The following is a 22,816-nucleotide window of genomic DNA, read 5'->3' as shown; positions in this document are numbered from 1 at the left end:
GTGAGTAGAAAGAGAATGCCGTCTATGCATGTCTGACCAGGAGGTGTGTGTGTGTGTGTGCGTATGTGTGTGTGTATGTGCATGTGTGTGTGTGTGAATGTGTGTGTGTATATATGTGTGTGTATGTGTGTGGTGTGTGTGTATGTGTGTGTATGTGTGTGTATGTGTGTGTTTATGTGTATATGTGTGTATATGTGTGTGTGTGTATGCATGTGTATGTGTGTATATGTGTGTGTATATGTGTGTGTGTGGTGTGTGTGTGTATGTGTGTATGTATGTGTGTATGTGTGTGTATGCTTGTGTATGTATGTATGTATGTGTGTGTGTATATATATATGTGTGTGCGTGCGTGTGTGTGTGTGTGTACACCTCCTGGTCAGACATGCTGGGGTCCCTCCGGTATAGCTGGGTCACGTGGCACTGCAACGGTTAGCTTTTTGGAGGAGCGCCCACAGTGGCCAAACAATTCCCAGCCCACAGCAGTGTGTGTGAGTCCTCTCCCCGTGTGCACACGGGCGCCTGTGACTTCTCTCGTGACAGCTAAGGGTGCCGAATGCCTTTTCAGGTACTTGCTGGAGGTGTGTGCATCATCTGAGGGCTGTGTTCGTTACTGCATCATGGCCGGGGGTTGGTTTTGGTGTTTTAGAACATATTCCAGGTATTTATCCTGTCAGATGCCTAGCCGGAAAGGCCTGTCTCCCCGTCTAGGCTAATTTCTTCATGCTTCCTTTGCTGTGCCGAACTTTTTCATCGCACGCAATCCCATTTGCCAACTGTTGGCATTATTTTCTGAACTACCGGGGTCCTTTCCAGAAAACCCTTGCCTGTGTCTTTATCTTGAAGGGTTTTCCTCTCACAGCTTCAACCCTACATGAAGACCTCCAGCCCATTTTCAACTATTTTTGTCTATTAGGAGAGGGAGCGACCTCGCTCCTTCCAAGTATCCCAAGCATCATCTGTTACAGGCGCTGTTCTCCACGGCATGCTTCTGACGTCTTAGTCACAAGCCAGTCGCTACGACTATGTGGATTCGCTCCTGAGGCCGTGATTTACCCGTCCTTTCTGCACTCTCCCATGTCTGTGCCAACTGCTGTTCTCTTCATCACCCTTCGAAAAGTCAGCGGGAAAAGTTATCAGCCTATCTTCTTGCCTCATAAAGCCAACACTTAGTTTACTCACGCAGACCGCAGTCTCTCAGTCATCATTGTGAGGATAAACGGTTTTTTGTCTTTAACGGTTGAACGTGTCAGTTCAGAAATCGCCATGGAACTAACTGTCCATAATAAACTACAATCATTAATGTCACTAACAAGCAACAGGCAACAAGGAATTGTCTTTATGTCTCTTTTACCTCAGTGTGAAACAGAAAAGAGGGATCACTGCGTTTTCTATCAAAGAGCTTCCTGTGAGTCGGCCTCCCACGACTCGTCTCTTTCCTACAGAACAGACATGGAGGAGGAAGCTGCTGTCCTTGGTTGCTGTTTCTTCCTGGCTCCATGTTTCTTGTGAACGACTCAGTTCCCTCAGCACAGAACCCCAGACAGAGGCTGGCAAGCATCCACCTACCCACAGCTGGTCATCATGTCCCGGAGGGCTCTTTTTAATGAAAGCACCATAGTACGTAGCAATATTTCTATGATGAGAATATTTCTTCAGCATATTTATCTCCAGTTTGATTTCTTCCTCTTCATCCTTAAGAAAAGAGTAACAAAATGTGGCTTTTGAATGATCTGTTTCTTCCCACACACACAGATTAAAGTGACAGGAGACACACACACTCTCTCTTCATTCTCAGCTCACCTTTCTGAATGTGACCACAAGAGAAAGGGGATAACAAGTGTGACAAACAGCAGGACTGCCTGGGTAGAGTTCCGGCCTGCTCCTCCACTGCCTGTGCCCTCCGCTGTCACCTCCTTCTCTGCCCGGCAGTGTGCTCACGTGAAACAACCCCATAAGGTAACTTGACTAATACATTTCATTAATCACTTTTGGAAAGCCATTTGCTCTGAGGAAACATTCGTGAATACACTTAAGACAGGGTAAGTTCTGTGAGGTACTGGACGGATGGCTTTGGGGAGGGGGCAGTGCATGACCCTCCACTCAGGCGAGGGCAGCCGTCGGGGAGCTGGGAACAGCCCGAGACACGAGCGGGACACGGGCGGGACACAGGCGGGTTCCCACAGCTCTCTTCCTTTGCCTGTTGGCGTAAAGCAAGCTGAGCAGCAGAAGACACAGCCCTGTGAGGAGGCGGATGAGGAAGGGGATGGAGGACATGCAGGCACGAAAACCCGAGCGAGCTGTTAAGGACAGGGACCAGAGGCCGTGGTCTGGGCTTGTCCCCACACACTTGGGCACACAGCAGCAGGCAGCAGGGGCACTCTACTCTGTGGCTGCTGCACACTGGCCACTTCCTGAAAGAGAGCCAGGTTAGGGAGGGTCTCCAAGCCCCGCCCAAAAGAAGGAAAATCAGAATCAAAATGAGGGGGAAATGTGTTTGCGGGCGGTGCCGGGTGAGGAAGCACAGTTCCTCACAGGGATGGGAGAATCTCATCATCAAATCTCCAGAACTCCTTACACACTCGAGGCATGGCCGCAGCTTCCTCACATTCCTGCACGAACACGCTGCACACTGACATTTCTCCCTCTCCAGAGACTTGGGGACCAGCAACATACAGGTGTGCACATGCCCAGTGAGATGCAAGAGATGCTCGCAAACAGGTGTGTACAAGCGTGTGTGTCAGCGTAAGGCACATGTCTGGAGACGTCAATGGCTTTAGGCTGCCTCCACAGAAGCTCTTTTAAAACCTTAAAGAAGGCTGGAGAAATGGCTCAGTGGTTAAGAGCACTGTCTGCTCTTCCAACGGACTCTGGTTCAATTCCCAGCACCCATATATGGCAGCTCACAACTGTCTGTAACTCTAGTTCCAAGAGTTTGACACCCTCCCACCAATAACATAAAATAAAATTAAATGAATTATTTTTAAAAAAACCTTAAAGAAGAAAATAGTATACTTTAAAGATAAACGATAAGTTTCATCAATTAACTATTAAAGACCAAAGAAAATGGGTGAAGAAAGACCATTGAATGCAATTTCTGTTGTGCTTTGTTTTAGAAACCAACCGCCTAAGACGGCCAGGAGTGCAACCAGCCACCTTAAAGCAGCAACTCTGACGATGGCTTTCCTCCCTGGCGTCACTATCAAAAAGATCAATTAAAGACACAGCTTGAAATGTTACAGTATGTTCGCAAACACAACGATCGTGTAACTTCGTCAGGGGAAGACCATCAGCACAGCAGCGAGTCACGCGGCAAACACGCACAATGCCCTCCACTGAGCCCTGTGCAGAGAAAATCACACCGAACTCTGTCATTTCGGCGAGTGACTCCAACACGGCCATGCTCAAAGCAGCCGTGAACACTGGGTCGGGCAGCTCTCCGAGTTCTCCACTAACCCAGCGTTTAACGTGGCTAACACAGAAAGATGAGCTCTCTCCAAAGGGACACAGGAGTGATCACTACCAGAAGCGGGAGTTTCCCTAAGAAAACTAAGAAACCGGGTTCACAGAAAGGCTTCAGCTGTGGCCTCCATCTGTACGTACACACGCGTGTGCAGAAAAATGCAGAAGGTACAGGTGAGGCCTGAGAAGCTGGTGAGAGTGTGGGCAGGGAACACTGGGGGCCGCTCCGAGCCATCTAGCGCTGCTCCCAGAGTACGGCCCGCAGCAAACAGGCGCTCCCAAGACCCAAACGTCCCTTTCCTTACAATTACGGTGGCTAGGCAATCGCAACAGAAACTTAAGAGATGCTCTATTTTTATTAAAAAAAAAAAAAAAAAAAAAACAATAAACACACAGAGGTTTGGAGCACTATGAAGAGTGCACAGCCAGGTGCAGTGGCACCCGCCATCAATCCAAGCACCGAGGACGCAGACACGGGGCGGCTGTGAGTTTGAGAGCAGCTTGGTCTACAGAGCTCCGGGCCAGCCAGGGACTCACAGTGAGATCTTGTCTTTAAAAAGAATGCACGTACGGAACACAAGGAATAGTTTTAACACGCCAGGGAAGGGTTAAACTGTTACCTGTCTCACCGTTCAATCGGCCAGCCTCCGGCTCTCTGCTGTCCGACCTGCCCTGGTTTAGAGGCGCATTTGCCCACACAGCCCTCACTCCTCACTTTCTTCCGCTGCCCCCTCGCTTGGTTATCCCACCGTCCTTGTTCTAACAGCAGATAAGAGCTTCCACTTCTCAGCAGAGAATGATGCAGTAAGAAGTCTCCTTACGCAGCTGCCCGAGCAGCAACCAACAGTCAGAACTCTGCTCCAGTGCACCATTTCCTTAGCAAAGCTTCTTCTGGGATCTGGCTGTCCACTGTAAGAAGTCCAGAGCTTCCACAGGCACTCAGCAGATCCATAACCCAAAACAAGCGAGTATCAGTACCGTCCACTGGTCTGAAAACATCATATATAGAGAAAATACGACTGGCAGATTTCACGGCACTGTTTTGCCAATTCTGAGTATCTCTGGACAGAGACACATTGTCATCTGTAACTACACCGCACCTTCACAAGACTCACACCGTAACACCTTCAAAACGGGGCTACAGACTAGCCGTGGTGGGGGAGGCCTGGAATCCCAGTATCCGGGAGGCTGAGGGCAGGCAGCCAGTGCAAGTTTGTGGACTACATAAAGGGACTCATCTCCAAATGGGAAGCTGCTTCCATCTCAGAGTCAATGAAACACGAGAACGTAAGTACCACCAACTTTAACGGCAGCCTTTCCACATGACTGCAATACCACAGAGACACGGTGATCACATTCATTTACTTGCCAAAATATACCCTAGGGGTCTTTAGAAGAAGAAACTGGACCACAAGAAGCACCGAGAGAGTCGTGGTCTCCTCTCCAAAGGCCTGTTTTAGGGTGGCGTACTGTCACAGGTGCTCTGAACACTACTTCTGCTGTTTTTATGATTTTAAGATAGATGACTACTACATACAATAAAATAAAAAAGACATTCAGCACCACTTATTGTCATTTACTGTCTAATTATGAAGCCCTGGCCTTGGAGAAAATGCATCAAAAGTATATAGAATTTGCCAGGGGCAACTAGAATCTTATGACTAAGACTTATTTCGCCGTATTCTCCATTGTCTACAGTTATAGTGAACCAAGCTGAGTCCCAACTTCCTTTGCTCATTAGTTTAGAGTGTAGGGGTTGGAGAGACAGCGGCAGTGAAGAGCCAGGGCCAGAGAAGCCAGTTCTACACCCAGCACCCGCACAGAGCATCACAACCATCTGAACTCAGTTCCAGGGACCCTGTACCCTCCCCTGACTCCTGGGGAGCAGGCATCCATGCGATACACAGACGTACATGCAGGCGAAACATCAACATACATAAAACAAAACAAACCTTTTTCTAAAAAGAAATGAGCGTGGTAGTCTCATTTGAACACATAATAGATAGACACCACCATCAAGCAGACTTCTTTCAAGTAGAAAGTACAGCAGTAAAGAGACGTGAAGCTGGAACTCAAACACACAGCTGAACTGACAAAGCTACACACAGAAAGCTTATGTACCGTCTCATGTGTCGAGATGTGAGTCTAAACTACTGAGCCTTTCATATTCCACCTTAGGGGGGTCCCGGTGATCACAAATAGAGGACCTGAAGGACGGGGAGGGGCCTCTTGGAGCAAAGGGGAAGAAGGCTCTCTTCTGGTCTCCAGTGGCCAGACCCACGCTTGCTGAGCCAATGCTGCTGGTGCCTGTTAGCACTTGGCCCCTGATCAAGAGCAGCAGCACCCACAGGGAAGTTCTTTGTCTGGAGCTGGGGTGTGACCACGGAGGAGCTTTCAGTGAGCTCCCCGGAGAGGAGAGACCTCGGGGCTGGAGGAGGCAACACCTGCACAGCATTAATCTGCTCCAGCAGCCACCTGTGATCCCGGCATGTGGGAGGCAGAGGCAGGTGGATCTCTGTGAGTTCAAGGCCAGCCTGGTCTACAGAGCAAGTCCAGGACAGCCAGGGATACACAGAGAAGCCCTGTCTCCGGATGGATGGATGGATGGATGGATGGATGGATGGATGGATGGACGGACGGACTAATGTTTTGCTCAGGCAGCTGCGGGCTGTACATGAGTCAGATGAAAAGTGCTTCCCAGGTCACCATCTGAGCACACATGTGCGTGTCATCAGCTTGGCTGTTGGTTTTTAATGTCTCCTTCGGTGTCCTGATGTAAGTGTTTGCTCTACAGTGCCTTGAGTATGCGAGGCACGTGTCCCACCACTGAGCTTACATCTCCGGCCTTTTCGGGGTCCCTTACAATGCAGTTTTAGACCCTCACTGTCTAAGCTCTCTCTCACTGCACTGATGGTAGTACTATGTGAAGACAGACGGACCTCAGAGATGCCAACCGGGATCCAAAAGGACCGAGATGTTCTGAGTTTACTGTCTTTCCACCTGGCTTAGTTACACCATCAGTGACAGCCGAACAGACACAGGGCAGCCGGCGGTCCCAGGGGAGCTGGTTGACAGCCTGCCTGGCGGATCTCTGCCCTGAGATCGACAACTGAGCACATTCCGGGAAGCAAAGACTGCTTCACCAGAACAGCTCTTCCTAGTGGCTGCAACGGAAAGATGACAAAAACGCCACCTTTTGGAATCCCGGGTGACCAGGAAGTGTGCAACTCAGCACAAACCAGGGTAAAGTAGCGCACGCTGAAGGAAGCTTAATCTGGTTGGGATCCCAACATAAAAAGCTACACAGTCTCAATTTACCTCTCAACAAGATAGAAATGAATATAAATTTACAGATTCTAGAAGAGGATAAATTTTAGAACAAAATTATGGGACCAGGCCACAAGAATGACAAGTCTTCAAAATTAGCATCCTCACCCAAGCAAGTCTGTGCTACAGTAAAAACACACCATCAAAATTAACACAGCCAAAGAGAAAATCACACATGCACAAAAGCTTGCTCAAGATATGAAGAAAAACACTCCCTTGACCACATCCAATATAGATATTAAAGCATGCTCTTTTCTACAGAACAATCCATGCATCTGTTCAGGTAATGGCCATGGCCTTGAAGCTCTTCTTCGCCAGTGGCACACCTAGTCAGCATGGTGGCAGAAGGCTTTTCCTTCCCACACACCACTCACCCCAGAATGGCCCTGGAGGACTGAGACCATGAAACAGAGGCCAAAGCATGTCTGCCCTCAGCCCACCACACAGCACAGCGACAGACAGTGATGGCGGTTCTCACGAAGCCCAGAGAAACCCTGGCTTTCTAGGACCCCAAATTACCAAAGTTTCATGCCGACACCCAGAAATCACCATCAGTCCCAACATTTAAGGCAAAATATCACAGGTGTTAAGTGTTTTCAACGATACAACCTAAACAGTCTGTATTTACTTCCAAAGCCAAATTCTCTAATTTTGTAAGGCCCAAACCTTTTAATTAAGAAACACAGAGAATCCAACAGAAGCTAGCCAAACAGTACTGTTGGCAACAAGCTGTGACCTGACCACACCCCACGTAAGCGTGCACATGCTTAGCTTTAGCTGTCTATGAGCAGGGTAACAGGAATACACAGAGGAAGGAAGGGGGGCCCTGCTGACTGTGAGCACTGCACTCGTCTTCTCAGAGGACAGCTGCTCCTCCAAATCCAATCCGACGACAAGTAAGGCAACGGTTCAAGATGTGACATTGTGATGGATGGAAAACAAACTTCTACAGGATCGGCACGAGCCAATTCAAAGGGGAAACGAAATTAAGCTTCTGACGTTCTGAAACCCACAGTTTGTGCTGCCGTAAGCCCGCTGCTTAACCACTCAGGACCCTGTCCAGCAACGCAGGAAAGCTGCACACCCATTGTTTGAGGTGAAAGAGAAACAGACTTCTGTTCAGATGCCTGGAAAGGTAAGTGATTAAAGTGCTGCTTGACTGTGAGTCAGGACAGACTCCAGGCTGCTACCGCACACGCCACACACGCTTCACTGTGGTCTAAAAGCAGCTCACCAACTTGTGGCTGGGTCCCTTCTTTCTCCCTCTATTCTAGAGACATGGGTACAATGTGAGTACGCAGACAGATGGGGGAGGCAACAGGCTTCCCTGGAAGAGAGGGGAAGGAGGAGGAGATGGAGGAGAAGAGACGAGAAGGAGAAGGAGAAGAGAAGAGAAGAAGGAAGAGAAAAAGGAGGAGGAGGAGAAGGAAAAGGAGAAGAGAAGGAGGAGGAGAAGGAGAAGGAGAAGAGAAGAGTAGAGAAGAAGGAAGAGAAAAAGGAGGAGGAGGAGAAGGAAAAGGAGAAGAGAAGGAGGAGGAGAAGAGACCCCCAGAACACTGCAGCTGCTCAGTGAGGCCTGCAAGTGATGTCCTCCCTGATGGCAGCACGGCCACCCTCTCCAGAGAGCCCCACCTCCTGGTCCCCGGCAGAGAAGCGATGCCCTCCCTACCCTCTCCAGGGAGCCCCACCCCCTGGCACACTGCATGACTATGAAGCAAAACACATGGTGAGATTTTGTCTGAATCTCTTGATGTTGGCTAAGTCAGAACAACTGTCTTAAGACTGGAGCTCTGAGGAGACAAGAAACAGAGCTCACTTGTCAAGAAGGGGACCAGCCACTGTCCCAGGCCTCCATCCAAAGAGGGGACAGCACACTCGTGCACATGCGCACAGAGGGCAGGGAAGACAGACTCAAATGACACCTCCACAGCACACACTGGTGTACGGCCACCCTGGAAGACCATCACCCACTTACACGCCTAAGCAGGAAGGGCATTGGCACACGTAAATCTGCCTGGCTCCCCCGGCACCAGCAGTGAGTGTGCGCTGAGAGGGCCGCTCTCCTTGCCACCTTCTCTCCTGCCGGCTCAGCAGCCTCAAGGTCCGTGTTCACACTGAGGGAATTTATGTGCTTCAATGTATGTGTATAGGCAAAAGGCTGAAGCAGTTTTACTAGTTCAATGACAAAGCGTTTGTCTTCCACACAAAGTCCAGCCTACTTATCACGGGGCAATCCCCCTGCCTCCAAAGTGTTGGGATTACATACATGATCACTCTTGCAAACCACTAAAGCTTTTCTTGGGCATGAAGTCTAAGCATGAGGTGGAAAACATATGCCATGCTATTATGACTGGTCCTGTTTCTAAGTAATTACAACATCCACAATTAGAACAGAAGGATATGAAAACGAGGTAAATTTTTCTTGGCCAGAGAGACCAATGACTTGTACACAGTAATTAGTAATGCCAAGCATTGTGTTCCTGATGTGAAATGTCTCTCACAGGCTCGGGTGTTTGAAGCTTGGCCACCGTGGGTGGGCACGATTTGAGACTGCGGAGCCCTCAGGAGGCAGAGCCTTGCTGGAGAGAGCGGCGATGGGGTGGGCCTTGAGGTCTGTGTCATCTCATTTCCTGCTCTCAGTCTGCTTCCTAGGTGGAGAGGCATTGTGGCCTGGCCGCCTCCCACGCCTCACGACACACAAGAACGTGTATTCCTCCAACTGTGAGCCAGCGAGGACCCCTCCGCTTCCTCGCCAGGTACCCCACACCAGGCAAGGTAGCCAACAGGAAGACCCACGCTGACAAGGCAGGCGGCAGCTGTGGCAGGTCTGGCCACACGCACCAAAAGCTGGGGACAGGTTTCCCAGGAGTGCGCAGCCCACCGCCCGGGCACACAGCCCCTGCCGTGCTGCACGCAGGGCTTACGGGGCTTTGTGCCCAGAATTCTGATGACAAGAATGCCTAGAGGAAAGCGACAGTGGCGTCCCAACTCACAGGTTTACCCTGGAGGGAAGACGGCCCCCCGGGGAGCCCCCTGGCAGCCATCAAGGCCACACACCACCACTGGATCTGCCTGCCTTGTGTTCACGTCTCAAGAAGCTGCATAAGGCTGAATTTTCAAGTAGAGCGCTGACGTGGGGAACAGAGGCAGAACACGGTGGTCTGAGCATCGGCACACCGCTGTGCACTCCCGGCTTGTAGTGGCGCTTGGGAGGCGTGTGTAGCCGGTAAGAAGTAGAGTCTTGCTAGAACAAATGTGTCAGTGGGTGCTGGCCCTGCGGCTGTCTAGCCAACCTCCTGCTCATTCCGTCCTTCCTGGCTGCCTGCTACTGCCGCCCCATGCCATGCAGCCAGGAACCCCCCCAAACTCAAAGTCAGAAAACCTTCCTTCCATAAACTGCTCAATCTCAAGCACTCACTCACAGCGACGAGAAAAACGGCTAATCCACCAGTGAAGCAGAACACGGAACTTAATGTGTCCATATACCACCGTGGACTTAATTAGGAATTCTAATGCTTAGAGTAAGACTGTGATCCTATTCTGGTAACGGCTGCAGGGCTTTGAAGAGACATGTCTCTCTGAACGCCAACTGTTACTGTGCATAGAGCGTAGACTTTCCAAAAATGAGACCTGTAACAGCCATTCTTTCCTCAACTGTCAACCAAGCCTTAGAGCAACCTGGAGAGAATCGCCCTGATTGGGCCAATTGAGGCAAGAAGCCACGCCCACTGTGGGCAGCAGCGTTCCCTGTGCTGGTCCTGAATCACACAGAGGACAGTGCATGCAAGCATGCACACTCTGTGTCCTCTCTGCACACGTGTGTGAGCAGCCGCCTGGAGCCATTTAGGTTCAGCCGCCATGATGGACTGTAGGAAGAAGTGTGAGTCTGAGCAAACGTCTCCTCCCACAGGCTGTGATCTATCACAGCGACAACTGAGACTCCCTAACAGAGAAACTTATTTTTTGCCAACTCCTAAGTTAAAATGAGTTAAATCACACCTGAAACACATTCTATTCCTACACAAAACAAAAGCCTAACCGTTCAAAAAAGCCGCAATCATTACCAATTAAGTCACTTTTAAAATACTTCAACTCATCAGCTGCAGTGAAGTGTCTGAGTTAACACCAGCTATTCAGAAGACTGAGGCAGGAGGAGTTCTGCGGCCCAGCAATTGATGCCAACACGGACAAGACAGCAAGCTCTCATCTCAAAATACTCTGTCTCTCAATATCACACGCAGAGACATTAATACGCTGGCAGCTCGGTATGGTTCAGTACGTATTTTCAACAACACACAGACAAATGTTAAACACTGTCAAATCTACTAACTCATATGCACTGCTCCCTCTTTCTGTAAGTGAATATTTTTTTAAGATTCATTCATTATTTATACAGCATTCTGCCTGCATGTGAGCCCGCAGAGCCCACAGGTCAGAAGAGGGTGCCAGATCTCACTATAGATGGTTGGAAGCCACTATGTGGGTGCTGGGAATTGAACTCAGGACCTTTAGAAGAGCAGACAGTGCTCTTAACCACTGAGCCATCTCTCCAGCCCAAGAATTAAGATTTTTATGGGCACTGGCAACACTCAGCTTTAATCCTAGCACTTCATCAGCAGAGGCCAGCAGATATCAGTGAGCTTAAGGCCAGCCTGGGCTACAGATGAGTTTCCGGATAGCCAAGGCTACAAAGAGAAACACTTCACAAACAAAACAACAACAACAACAAAGAAGTTGGGGCTACAGACAAACCTTGTACAATTTATGAACCCCAAGTTACCAACCACTGGAGCAGCTAACTCACCTTTAAACTAACAGAAACCTTACTAGGATATTAACTGAAAGCAAATGGGTCGCAAATCTGCACGCCTCTAATGTAAACACAAGTTTACTATTAGGACACAAGGTAAAGTGAGACTGTTAAGACTCTCAACTTCGAGGGCTGCAGATAAGCTCAATGGAAAACAAGTGTCAAAAGACCAGATGTTCTAACCAACGATGCACTCGCCAGATGTGTGCCTCCCTGCCCACCCCATGGCCAGATGTGGGCCTCACCGCCCCTACCTGGATGGCCAGATGTGTGCCTCCCTGCCCACCCCATGGCCAGATGTGGGCCTCACCGCCCCCTACCGGTCTACATGGCCAGTCTCGACACTGAGGTCTGAGCAGGCGCCGTGCAACTGCCTGGCCTACCCCAGCAGACTCTACACTGAAGTCGCGGGGAGGGCTTTGCCTTCCTTGCTCTGCAGGATGCTACCCAGGCCATCCCGAGAAACTTGAGTGACAGGAACACGGGACTCCTCTACATCCCTCTCAGTCTAAAATTTTCCTAAACATCCCTCTCAGTCTAAAATTACGTTACAATGATGCAAACACACAACCCACATTAATGACCGACTTACGGTGCTAGTGCCATGTAGTTTTAAAGATTTTGTAACGTGTTCTTTAAACCTTCCCCCAAAACAAGCAGATAAAGACAGTTCCCTTCAGAAGAGTCCGTCTGTCCTCAGTTCTTAATTCCGTGGAGGTTCAGAAGAGATCTATACAAAGAAATGCCTCGCTTGCTTTCTCCTTTAGTTTACCCAGAGCCCATGCTGAAGCAGCACAGGGAACATGAATGTGTGTCGGTTGTGTCCGGGTTCTTCTCATGACCAAGTGTGCCAGGTGAGGTGCCCACGTCTTCCCCCGCACTGCAGCTGGAGCTACATTCAGACTGCCAACCAGAGAGAGCCAGGCTGGGTGCGCCCGCCCATACCGTTCCTGCCCTCTGAGCCTGCTCCCAGCACCCGTCCTGACCTGTCTCACATCGGTGATTCCCAGGGATTCACCTTTGCGTCTTTCTGCTCCTGAGATGAGACAGAGGGGAAAGCAGACAGAATCTACTCTCACCGAGAGAACTCACTCCAGGGAGCTCTCCTGCTAGAGCTGAGCTCTGCTGCACAACTGCCTAACGCTCTCCTCTGTGGCCAGGTCGAAGCCAGGCTGAGGCCCACACGCTCCGGGCAAGGCCGTGGTGCTCCAGGCAGGCAAAGGCATGTTTCCATGCTGCAGCTGCACATCTTCTGTTACGCACACTTACTCTGGGCCCTTTCTGCACCCTGGGCTGCAGCAGAGACCGTTGCAAGAGGAGAGCATGTAAGAGACAGCACTGAGGAGCTCGCACACTCAGGGGTCAGCTGAGGTTGGTTCTGGTTAAGGCTTATCTCCGCTTTCCACTTCACTGGAATACATGAGCTGGCATTAACTATTGTTAAAGGTGCCCTAAAAAGTCTTTATGTCATACATCTGTTCACTGCTACCGCATTTTTCAGGCAAGAAATTCCCTTCTGTACACAACTCAAGTGTACAGTTGGTGTATAGGTCAGTGGCACAGCACCGTCTAGCTAGGACGCACAAAAGCCCAGCACAGAAAATAACAATAATAGCACAAAAGCATTCAGTACAGGTCTAAGTGTGCACGTGCTTTATAGATGTTCTCACAGACAGGGTCCCTTTCTGGGGCCCGTGCTGGCCTGGGGCTTGCTGCATACACTGGCCTCACACTCACAGAGATCTGCCTGCCTCAGCTTCCTGAGTGCCGGGATGAAAGAGTGCACCTGAGCTTGGAACCAAAGCCGACATCTGAGGTGGTGGCCACAAACCTAACAATAAACCAGTCAACACGTGCGTTTATAAAAGCGTGGGCTCTGGCGACACCACAGCCCACACCTCAGCAAGACCCACAGGGCAGGCACGGACGCTTCATCAAGAAGGCACCACTCCTGGCCCGGTCTCCCAGCATGTCACAGATGCCCACCACAGGAAATCACGGTAAGTGACAAGGCGCTGCTCTGTCAATGCTCTGGAAAAATGTGCAACTGATCAGGCAGTGCTGGCACAGGCCTTTGACCCCAGCGCTCAGGAGGCAGAGACAGGCCGAGCTCTGAGTTCTGCAGAATGAGTTCCAGTATGCACAGAGAAATCCTGTCTTAAAAAAACCCAAAAACAAACAAATGGGACTATTTAGCGGAAAAGCGTCCAGTTCCCCACTGAGCTGAATGCCAAGGTGGATCCCACACTCAACTGAGCTGTCCATGGCTAATCTTCTGGATACTCAACCAAATACAATTTCCTCTTCAAAGTGTCTAGCTATCCTGCGTGACAGAAAGGAGGGCAGTGGCCTCAGGCAATGCCACACCTTCACACACTTCTGTCAGATTCAACATCCTTCCTGCGGTCTGCAGGGTGTTCTAACTCTAACCTCCTGGACGTGCCCTGGACAGGCCCAGGCTGTGTGAGAGCTGCAGAGCGGGCACAGACGACCCTCATGGGTTTCCGACGGCACACAGAGCTAGGCTCGGCCAGTACATCCTCCGGGACTCCAGATTTGGGGAAACTGTGGTCTGGTGTAAAGACTGCCAACTCCTCAGGCTGCCGGGCTCTTTCTGAGACTCTGTGACTATGGAGTCTGACTCAACACTGACTTACGAGGAGCAAGTGCAGGAAACAGATCACTACAACAGCCCAGAACCACGCACATGGAGTTGCTCGGGACCTCTGACAGAGCAGTTACCCAGGCATGCCCCGAGTGTGCACAGTGCATGTGGGACTCACATTTTGTCTGCTTGGTCCTCTTTCCCACCCAACGCTGGGCAGCAGCTCCACACTGGCTGTGAAAAGGACTGTCTTTGGCCACCAACCCGCTCAGCCTTTCAGCAGATGTTTCTGTCTTCCAACCTCTGGGAACCTCGATCTTTTTTTCTCCCAGCAGGAAAAGATAAAAGCAACGGCGCAGACTAGGCTTCAGCCCTCAGGAAGCTTTCCCTTCACCCTCTAGTCATATGGCCTATTCTGTTAGTGAAGCTGTTTCCAGGACAGCCCGCCTTGTGGCCGAAGACGGTATCACTCAGATAAAGGCTGGGCATCGTGGGTGGGTTGGTAAAAAGAAAGAAACTTCGGCAAACTGACTCTCAGTCCCTGGCCACCTGCGGCAGCTGGGCCTGCTGCTGACCCTGATCCCACAGGAGACTATGTGTGTAAGGGGGTCATAATTGCAAACACGCCAAGGCTCCTGTCAGTCACAGTCTCTCCATAAACACAGGCACCGCGACCTTACCTCGGTGACATCCATAACCTTGATGGCCGCCAGCTGCCCAGTTTTGACATGTCGCCCCTGAAGAAGCAGAAAAGAAAGACTGGTTAGTCCCAGCATCCAGGACAGTCACTGTGCTGGAGTGGCGGAGGTCTAGCCCAGCACCTCCCCCATGGGTTTTCTGTTACTAATAACAGCATGTGCTCACAGACGGCATTATCACATGAGTTGAGATAAGACAGCAATGCTTTTTCCCACTTTTAATGCACCCAAACCACCTTTTGTTAAACAGGTGTGCATACATGGGCAGGACATGCATGCAGGAGCCCGTGAGGGCCACAAGAGGGCATCAGACCCCCTGGAACTGGAGCTACGGGGGCCGGGGGGGGGGAGGGGTGCTGAGCCAACGTGGAAGGGCTGGTACCAACAGGAAGCCATCTCCGGGCCTCCCACCAACCTAAGTCATGCATGTCAGGTTCACCAATATTTTCTTAAAAAATAAAAACATAATAAAACCCCCAGGATATTTCCTTTATGCCGTAAACGGGTCGCTGCATTTTCCTATGGATTCCCAACGGTTACTACTGAGCTCACAAGCTGTGGCAAATGCCCCTTTAAAACCTCCCGTCAGCCCAACAAGTCAACGCAAGCAGCAGGGGCCACACCTGAGAATCGGAAATGCACAAAGCTCTGAAGGCAAGCAAGACAGCTCTGTCACAACCGTAACTTTTGACGGAGGACCCAAAACTGTGCAGCTCATTCTGTATCGCTGTGTTTTAAAAGGGGAAAGCCTGGCATCGCCTCCTCTCAGCTGAGGGGCACCACCGACGCTCCGGGGCAGTTCGTGTAGCATTTCTCTCGGCAGTAACAGGGGCTGACTACCTGTCCTGAGCCGCTCACCACTCAACTCTTTCCCATGGTCCTTCCAGCATCACAGGACAGAGGGTGTCCAGAGTTCCAGAGGCCCGGCAGAGTTATAACACAGCCCTGGTGGAAGTCAAACGGCATCCGACCTTGTACAAATGCGACCCAGAATCAGCAAGTCCATCCCATCCATCAGTAATCACGGAGCTCCCACAGCTGTGACAGCACAGTTACACGGCTACTACCGAAGTCACATGACCGAGACAGTGAGCACATAGCTAGGACAGCAGTCACATGACTATGCCAGGGGTCACATGACAATGCCTGTAGTCAGATGACTATGAGGTCACATGAATATGCATGCAAAGGCACATGACTGGCAGCAGTCCTGCTGCGGCTGCACCGTCACGTGACTGTGGCAGCACCATCACAAAGCCAAAGCATGCCTGTGTTGACTCCAAGAAGGAAGAGTGGCTTACGACAGTGTGACCTCAGCCTGCAAGGTGACACAGGCTGTGCAAAGGACACAGTGTGTCACACCATCCTCAGCCTTCCAGCCCCTGTACCGAGGCTCCTTCCATCTCACTTCAGCACACTTCTCAGAACAGCACGGGGCTGGCGGATTGTCTTCCTGAGAAGACAGGCCTGCCGAGCTGGACTAGCTCGGATGGACACAGCAGGCCAGTCTTTCGGCGTGTGACACAGGCCTGCTCAGAATGCACCTCAGGAAAGCCAGGCGTGTCAGGAAGCTCTCCGTACTTCTACTGTGGCATCGTTCTTTACTCCAAATAACACAAGCAAGATGACATGCTCCCCTGGCAAGGCTGCATCACTGTCGGCCTAGCCAAAGACCACTGACAGCTTCAACCCAAGGAGAGGACACATGGCTCTGCCTAGATTTGCAGACACATCGAACACTAGCTAACTGTTGCACAATCTTTACCTAGACCACCCAGACCTCCTTAGAGTGCCTGACGCCCCACTGTGCGCACTGACAGAGGCCCACTGTGCGCATGCACGGGACAGCCCCACTGTGTGCACTGATGGGAAAGCCTCACTGAGGGGACTGAAAGGAAAAAACCTCACAGTAACACGATCTTGGCAGATGCACGGATGGACACAGGCAGCTGATGCACACTCGGCCTCCACCCTCAGGACAGCCCATCACTGTCTGATGCCACCCCCTCCATCATGGTGTTTGTCTGGCTACTTGGTTTTGGGTTCAGAGGCAGGGTCTCAGGAGATACGGACACCTGCTTGCCAGCCTGTCCAGTTCTCAGCCTACACACACCCAGCTCATCACATGGCATCCCTCTCATCGAGTGGTTTCCTCTCCTCACATTTTGTCCTTCTCCTCACAGCATCCCTCTGCTCACACAGCGTGCCTCTCCACACATGGCCTCCTTCTCATCTCAGACTCCCTCTCCTCACACGGCATCCCTCTCATCTTGACATCCCTGACAGGTCCTGCTGGTGGTGCAACCTGAGCTGAGGTGCACCACAACCCCGTTCTCTCTGCTCACGGCACTCACTCACACTAACACTCACCCTTCTCTGCAGCTTGTGTTGTTCAGCAACATTCAACCTAAAAACATGTGACCGTACAAAAGCTCTTCACTGACTTCATGAAACTCAGGGAAGAGATGGTTTTTCACTCTCACAGCACAGACAGTGCCAAACTAGGTAGCCTCAGCTCCAGCAAACGTGACCTGTGGCCTGCACAGCCTCGTGGTCCAGGAGGCCCAGAGCACAGGCACCAGCACAGCCTGCTCCGAGCACACCCGCTGGACACGCGTGCACTGTACACACGCCTGTACTCCTCCCAGAACACGCGCAAGCGCCACTGACCTCATTTTATAACAGAAAACTAAACCGCAGAGATGATTCATTGATCAGCTCAAGTTCACACTCAGCCCCCCACCCCCAGGGGTGTGCACCTTCAGGCAGGCACATCTCAGCCAATCAAATGACGCAGAAACTTCAAGCACAGTAGTCTACAAATGTTGGGAGGGACTTAAAATTAAATACACAGTAACCAACAACAGACATGACTGTCAGTCCCTGGCCTGGGCCGCTTACCACCAGGAGCATCCTTAGTGAACACAGGAGTGTTAGGAGGGCACACTCAGAGCCTCGTAATGAGCTACTGTTCATTCCCACAATCATCTTATTAGCCATTGCCTTTCAATAGATATTGAAAACTCAAAATGTTTTCTCAGTAAGTCTACCAAGTATAATCCAAAACTGCTTAACAACACGGTGCCTGCTAAGGAGACGGTAAAATGTTTGCATGTACATATGTTCACGTACGTACACACACACACACACACACACACACACACACGCACGCACGCGCGAGCACGCGCAAATAACAAAACAGATAAAGATTGCTCCTGGTCCCACACAATGTATGCACTCATAGCCCAGATCCAACATGAGAACCAAAGAGAGCAAGACAGGGTCCATGACTTCCTGAAACGATGCCTGCTGGCTTCTCCGGCACCCTGGGAGTGCAGGGTTACTTTTGAGGAATGCTGACAGCGGGAGAAATAAGTCTTCTCCAAGAAGGAGTGCACCAACTGGTTACATCTACCACGCACCCACCCAGCCAGCCAGCCCCCCATCCATCCATCCAGCCCCCCATCCATCCATCCACCCACCCCCCAACCATCCACCACCAAACCATCCACCCCCCCACCCATCAACCCCCCATCCACCACCCCCTTCTACTCCCCAATCCACCCACCATCCATCCACCCAACCATCCACCCCCCACCCATCCACCCACCAATCAACCTACCATCCACCTCCCATCCACCCCCCATCCACCCATCTATCCACCCACTCATCCATCCACAGATCCACCCATCCATCCATCCATCCACCCACCCACCCATCCACCTATCCCAAAGGTGGAGACAGGTTAAACTCGTTCTTCACTGTCAACCTCAAAGCACAATCTTCACTTAGGAATAGACTTTTCCAGGAAGCATCTTTCAAAAGGAAAAGCAACAGAGAAGGAGGGTACGTGGCAGGCAGCCAGCACTCCACAAGCCATCTGGGGTAAGGAAAGTCACTAGCTAGGAGACAGTTGAGGGATCAGCTGCACGCTGTGAACACCCTCAGCAGGAGACCAGGAACAAGGCAGCGGGCGCCTGCTGGTGCGTGCCCAGCTCTCATGGCTGGCCTCCGGTGTGTGGCTAGCAGGCAGGCTCACCCTTCTGCACACTCCTACGGCTCCTACCAACACTTGCCAATTCTCCATCTCCCAGGATGAGCAGGTAGACAAAGGAGGCGCAAGGGTGTGGATGATGGGACCAGTTACAACGTGGGTTTTAAGAAAAACAAGAACACTATTCTCTCAGGAGTTTACGGTCTAAAATTTCAACACGGAATCATGCCTTCCTTAGGTAAAAGCTATTTGTCAGAAACAGCACTAACGAAAGCTGGGAAAACTGATGGTAAGAGTGAAAAGCAGACACAGACACTATGACTGACTTCTGCCACACCCCTCCTCAGTCAATGTGCCCTCGTCTTGCACAAATGAATTGGTGAAGAACAAAAAATAAAATATACTGTGTACCACGTTTCCTTTAAGAGACCAATCTGGATGGGAAAGTTTCTAAGCCCTGAATTCTTGAGTGCCTTAAAAACACTTTTCCTAATGGCCTGGGAAATTATTGTGAACACCAAGTACTCCCCAGTCCTTGCAATCAGAGCGCTTTGGGAATTATTACACACAAAGGGCCTCGTCATCTAGGATCTATGGAGCTGTTCTGTCATTTAGAAATGGTCTCAAAACACAGCGAGCGTCTCAAACGTCCCAACCCCGCAAAGGGAACAGAAATGAACGTGGGGTCATAAGAAGTTGGGCAACAGTAAAGGTTTCTGGACATGCAAAGACAAAAATTAATTCGAAATTGAGCTCTGGATTCTAAGGTGTTTCCGGCCTTGTCAGGAGTCCCTGCAGCCTGGGCTCTGCACGCACAGGGGAGAACCCTACACAGCACATGTCCGGCGCAATCCGAGTAATGCCGCCTGGGACACTCAGCTCAGGCCAGTCCCTCCTACAGTGAACTGCAGTGCTCTCACTGTAAATACAGGGTCCTCCACTCTCACAGAGACGGAAAACATTTTATTTCTTTATTTATTTTCCCCGAAACACGGCTTCTCTGTGTAGCCCTGGCTATCCTGGAGCTCGCTCTGAAGACCAGGCTGGCCTCGAACTCACAGAAATCACCTGCCTCTGCCTCCCAAGTGCTAGAATTAAAGGCATGCACCACCACTACACAGCTAGAGAGATGGCTCAGACGTTAAGAGCACTGGCTGCTCTTCCAAAGGTCCTGAGTTCAAATCTCAGCAACCATCTGTTAATCTCAGAACTATCTATAATGAGATCTGGTGCCCTCTTCTGGAAGGCAGGTGTACATGCAGGCAGAAGACTATTCATAACACATTTTAAAAAAAGAAAATGGAAAAGTTTTATGACAGAAATGAGGCTTTTTCTCCTGCCGTTTCTTGTCATGTACGTATCAGATGAATTTATGTTGCACAGTTTTGTGGAAATGTTAGTTTTAGGGGCTAGAACAATGGCAGTGTCTGCCTGCAGACAGCTACGGCTTCATGCCTCACCTCAGTGCCATCAGCTGTCCCTTCACTCACTCGAAAATCCCAAGCGACTGTAAATTCAGCAGTTTCAGTTTGAAATAACAAAAAACATAGAGCAGCCTGAGAAGTTCTCTATCCCTTGCTACAGGCAAACTTATAAAGTTACTCTTAGGCCTTTCCTACTAAGAAACTGACATTCACAAGTCAGTCACTAGTCAATCTGGCCACACCCAGCCTCAACTTCATATTCTGTCCTGACGCATTAGGGGTGAGCAGGAGAGGCAGGTGTGGTGGGCAAGCAGGAGTGACCACGTGGCAAGTCCCAGCTCAAAACTGAGACAGGAGCTAGAACCCACGTCAAAACTGGGCATGACAGCGTAACTACGGCGGACACTAGTCGTGAGGGCAGAGACACGCCGATCCGGGCAGCTCACTGTCCAGCCAGTCAGGGAGACCCTGCTCTCAAAGTAGAGGAAAGGGACGTGTGACCTCTGACCTCCATGAGCACACACAAGTACACGTACCAACAACCACCACCTGCCTGTGAATGTCAATAAAAACTGTCTTCTGTAATGGCAACCATTTATCCAGGAGAAAAAGAAACAGAACAAACAAGTGTAGCATTTTCTCCTCACCCAAGAAGTTTACACACATCTTTCTCCCTTGTGACTCTGTAACATCCTCCATTTTGTGAAATTATACAACATCCCCTCAACGCTGATTCCACTCTGGGCCTCGACCCACCCATGGAGCCCTACTTAGCACCAGCCTAACCTTCAATTAAGGTCTGCAAACTGTTGCTTCTCTAAACAGCTTTGCTCCTGAGCCTAAATATAGGCTCACACTCACAGAGTCAGACCACGAGCACTCCAGCGAACCCAAGAGCAAAAGGAGAAAAAGATCATTTTAAGAAGAAATGCACACTGCACACACTACACGTTACTATTTGCATGTGGTTCTGTGGCCTATGACGCCACAGACTCAACTGCTGAATAACGGCAGCGGAGGCATCAGCAGCCATGTTAAAGCCGTCTAGGCTCGTTCTGGCAGCATTCTCCCATTCCACACTACGCTGGCACCAAACCAAGGCACTTCCTGAAAGTTCTACAGCCAGAAGCCACTCTAACTGGTCACAGCAGGGCCTTCCCCGGGTAAGTCACTGACTAACTGACCATCCTGAAGCTGCAGGCTAAGGGGCAGCGTGATGTCTGCATTTTATCTTCTTCTGTGAGTATGTACAAACCTCAGCGTGCTACACATTTTACAGCTTTATTAGTGTAGCAATGGGTTTCGTGACATTGTTGTTCCAGTACACCATGAACTTTGAGCACGCTCCCTCCCCTTACCATCTCCTATCGTCCTGTCCCTCAATTCCCACTGCTTCTGCTTCTAAATAGTCACCACCTTTAGAACCCAGACTTGCAGCTTCCGTCAGAAGTTGAGTTTGTTAAGACTGGTGCCTTAGGCTCTGTCCACGGAGTCAGTATTTAAAGCTGAGCTGACGATTGCCTCCTGGGTGCTGCCCGTCAGCCAGCAACAGCTACCAGCATCTTCAGCCTTCATCACGACAAGGCCTAACAGATACAGGCAAGGCACAGGCCGGCACTGGACCCTGGACCAGTTAGTGTTTGGGTTTTGGTTTTTACTCAAATGTGCTTAGTCCCATCTGGATCATCAACACACTTGAGCATTTAACCCCAAAACCCAAATTCTCAGTAAGAAAACACTTGCAAGATCCCCAAACACTAGCTTGAATCCCATGGTGCAGTAAGGGGACTACAATGACACAGCTAACAAGATGGTGGTTGTCTCCTGGGAAAAAGGAATGAACCTGTGTTGAACGGACAAGAAGGCAATCCAAGGAAGAGGCACTATGAGGCACCAAGAGATGCCAGAGAGCCTAACTCCCATCCTCCTGTCCTCCTTCCCACACTAACCTACCATGCAAACAGCACCCGAGCGAGAGTGAAACAGGCCAGACGCCGGGATGCTGTCTCCCGCCTCACCAGGCAGCACGCGGCTTTTGTTGCTGTTTTTTAAGGTGCTGGGGAAGGAAGAAAGGCAGAGAGAAAATGGCCAATCACTGTTACTGGAGTCTCCCTAAGCTCCCAGCACCAACAGCAGTCCAGGCCTGCACAGCAGGCGACCAGCAAAGCCTTTCAACAAATAATAAAGAAAAGGAACCCAGTCACTGGTCTGTAAACAAACAATCTCAGCAGGAGCCAGACCTGACGGGCCCCTCAGATGACCTTTCCTTCTGGGTTTCCAGGCACTTCCACCTGGGATGAGCTCATTGAAGTAAGCTTCTTCACAGAAAAACACAATCAAACAGGGAGGGAGAGAAAGAGGGAAGGAAGAAGGGAGAGGGAGAAGGAAGGAAGGAAAGAAGAAAAGAAAGGAGGGAAGGAGGGAGGGAGGGAGGGAGGGAGGGAAGGAAGGAAGGAAGGAAGGAAGGAAGGAAGGAAGGAAGGAAGGAAGGAAGGAAGG

At 50.6% G+C, this 22,816-nt stretch overlaps 1 protein-coding gene across 22 annotated transcripts in view; it reads right to left on the bottom strand.

Annotated features, from left to right (window-relative positions):
- Map4k4 (mitogen-activated protein kinase kinase kinase kinase 4) overlaps nt 1-22,816 on the bottom strand; it is a 120,536-nt gene that overhangs the window by 48,323 nt on the left and 49,397 nt on the right. For all 22 annotated transcript variants that reach the window (XM_055607403.1, XM_055607428.1, XM_055607411.1 and 19 more), the window contains exons 3-4: nt 14,882-14,938; nt 1,567-1,692 (exon numbers count right to left, since the gene is read on the bottom strand). In XM_055607403.1, coding sequence (XP_055463378.1) covers nt 1,567-1,692; nt 14,882-14,938 — 183 coding nt within the window. The remainder of the gene's footprint in view (nt 1-1,566; nt 1,693-14,881; nt 14,939-22,816) is intronic.

The sequence above is a fragment of the Psammomys obesus genome, unplaced genomic scaffold (genome assembly GCF_907164565.1).
Source record: "Psammomys obesus unplaced genomic scaffold, mPsaObe1.curated_primary_1811, whole genome shotgun sequence".
NCBI classification, from domain to species: domain Eukaryota; kingdom Metazoa; phylum Chordata; class Mammalia; order Rodentia; family Muridae; genus Psammomys; species Psammomys obesus.
Note: the sequence above shows the minus strand (reverse complement) of the source record. Positions and strands in the feature narration are given on the sequence as shown.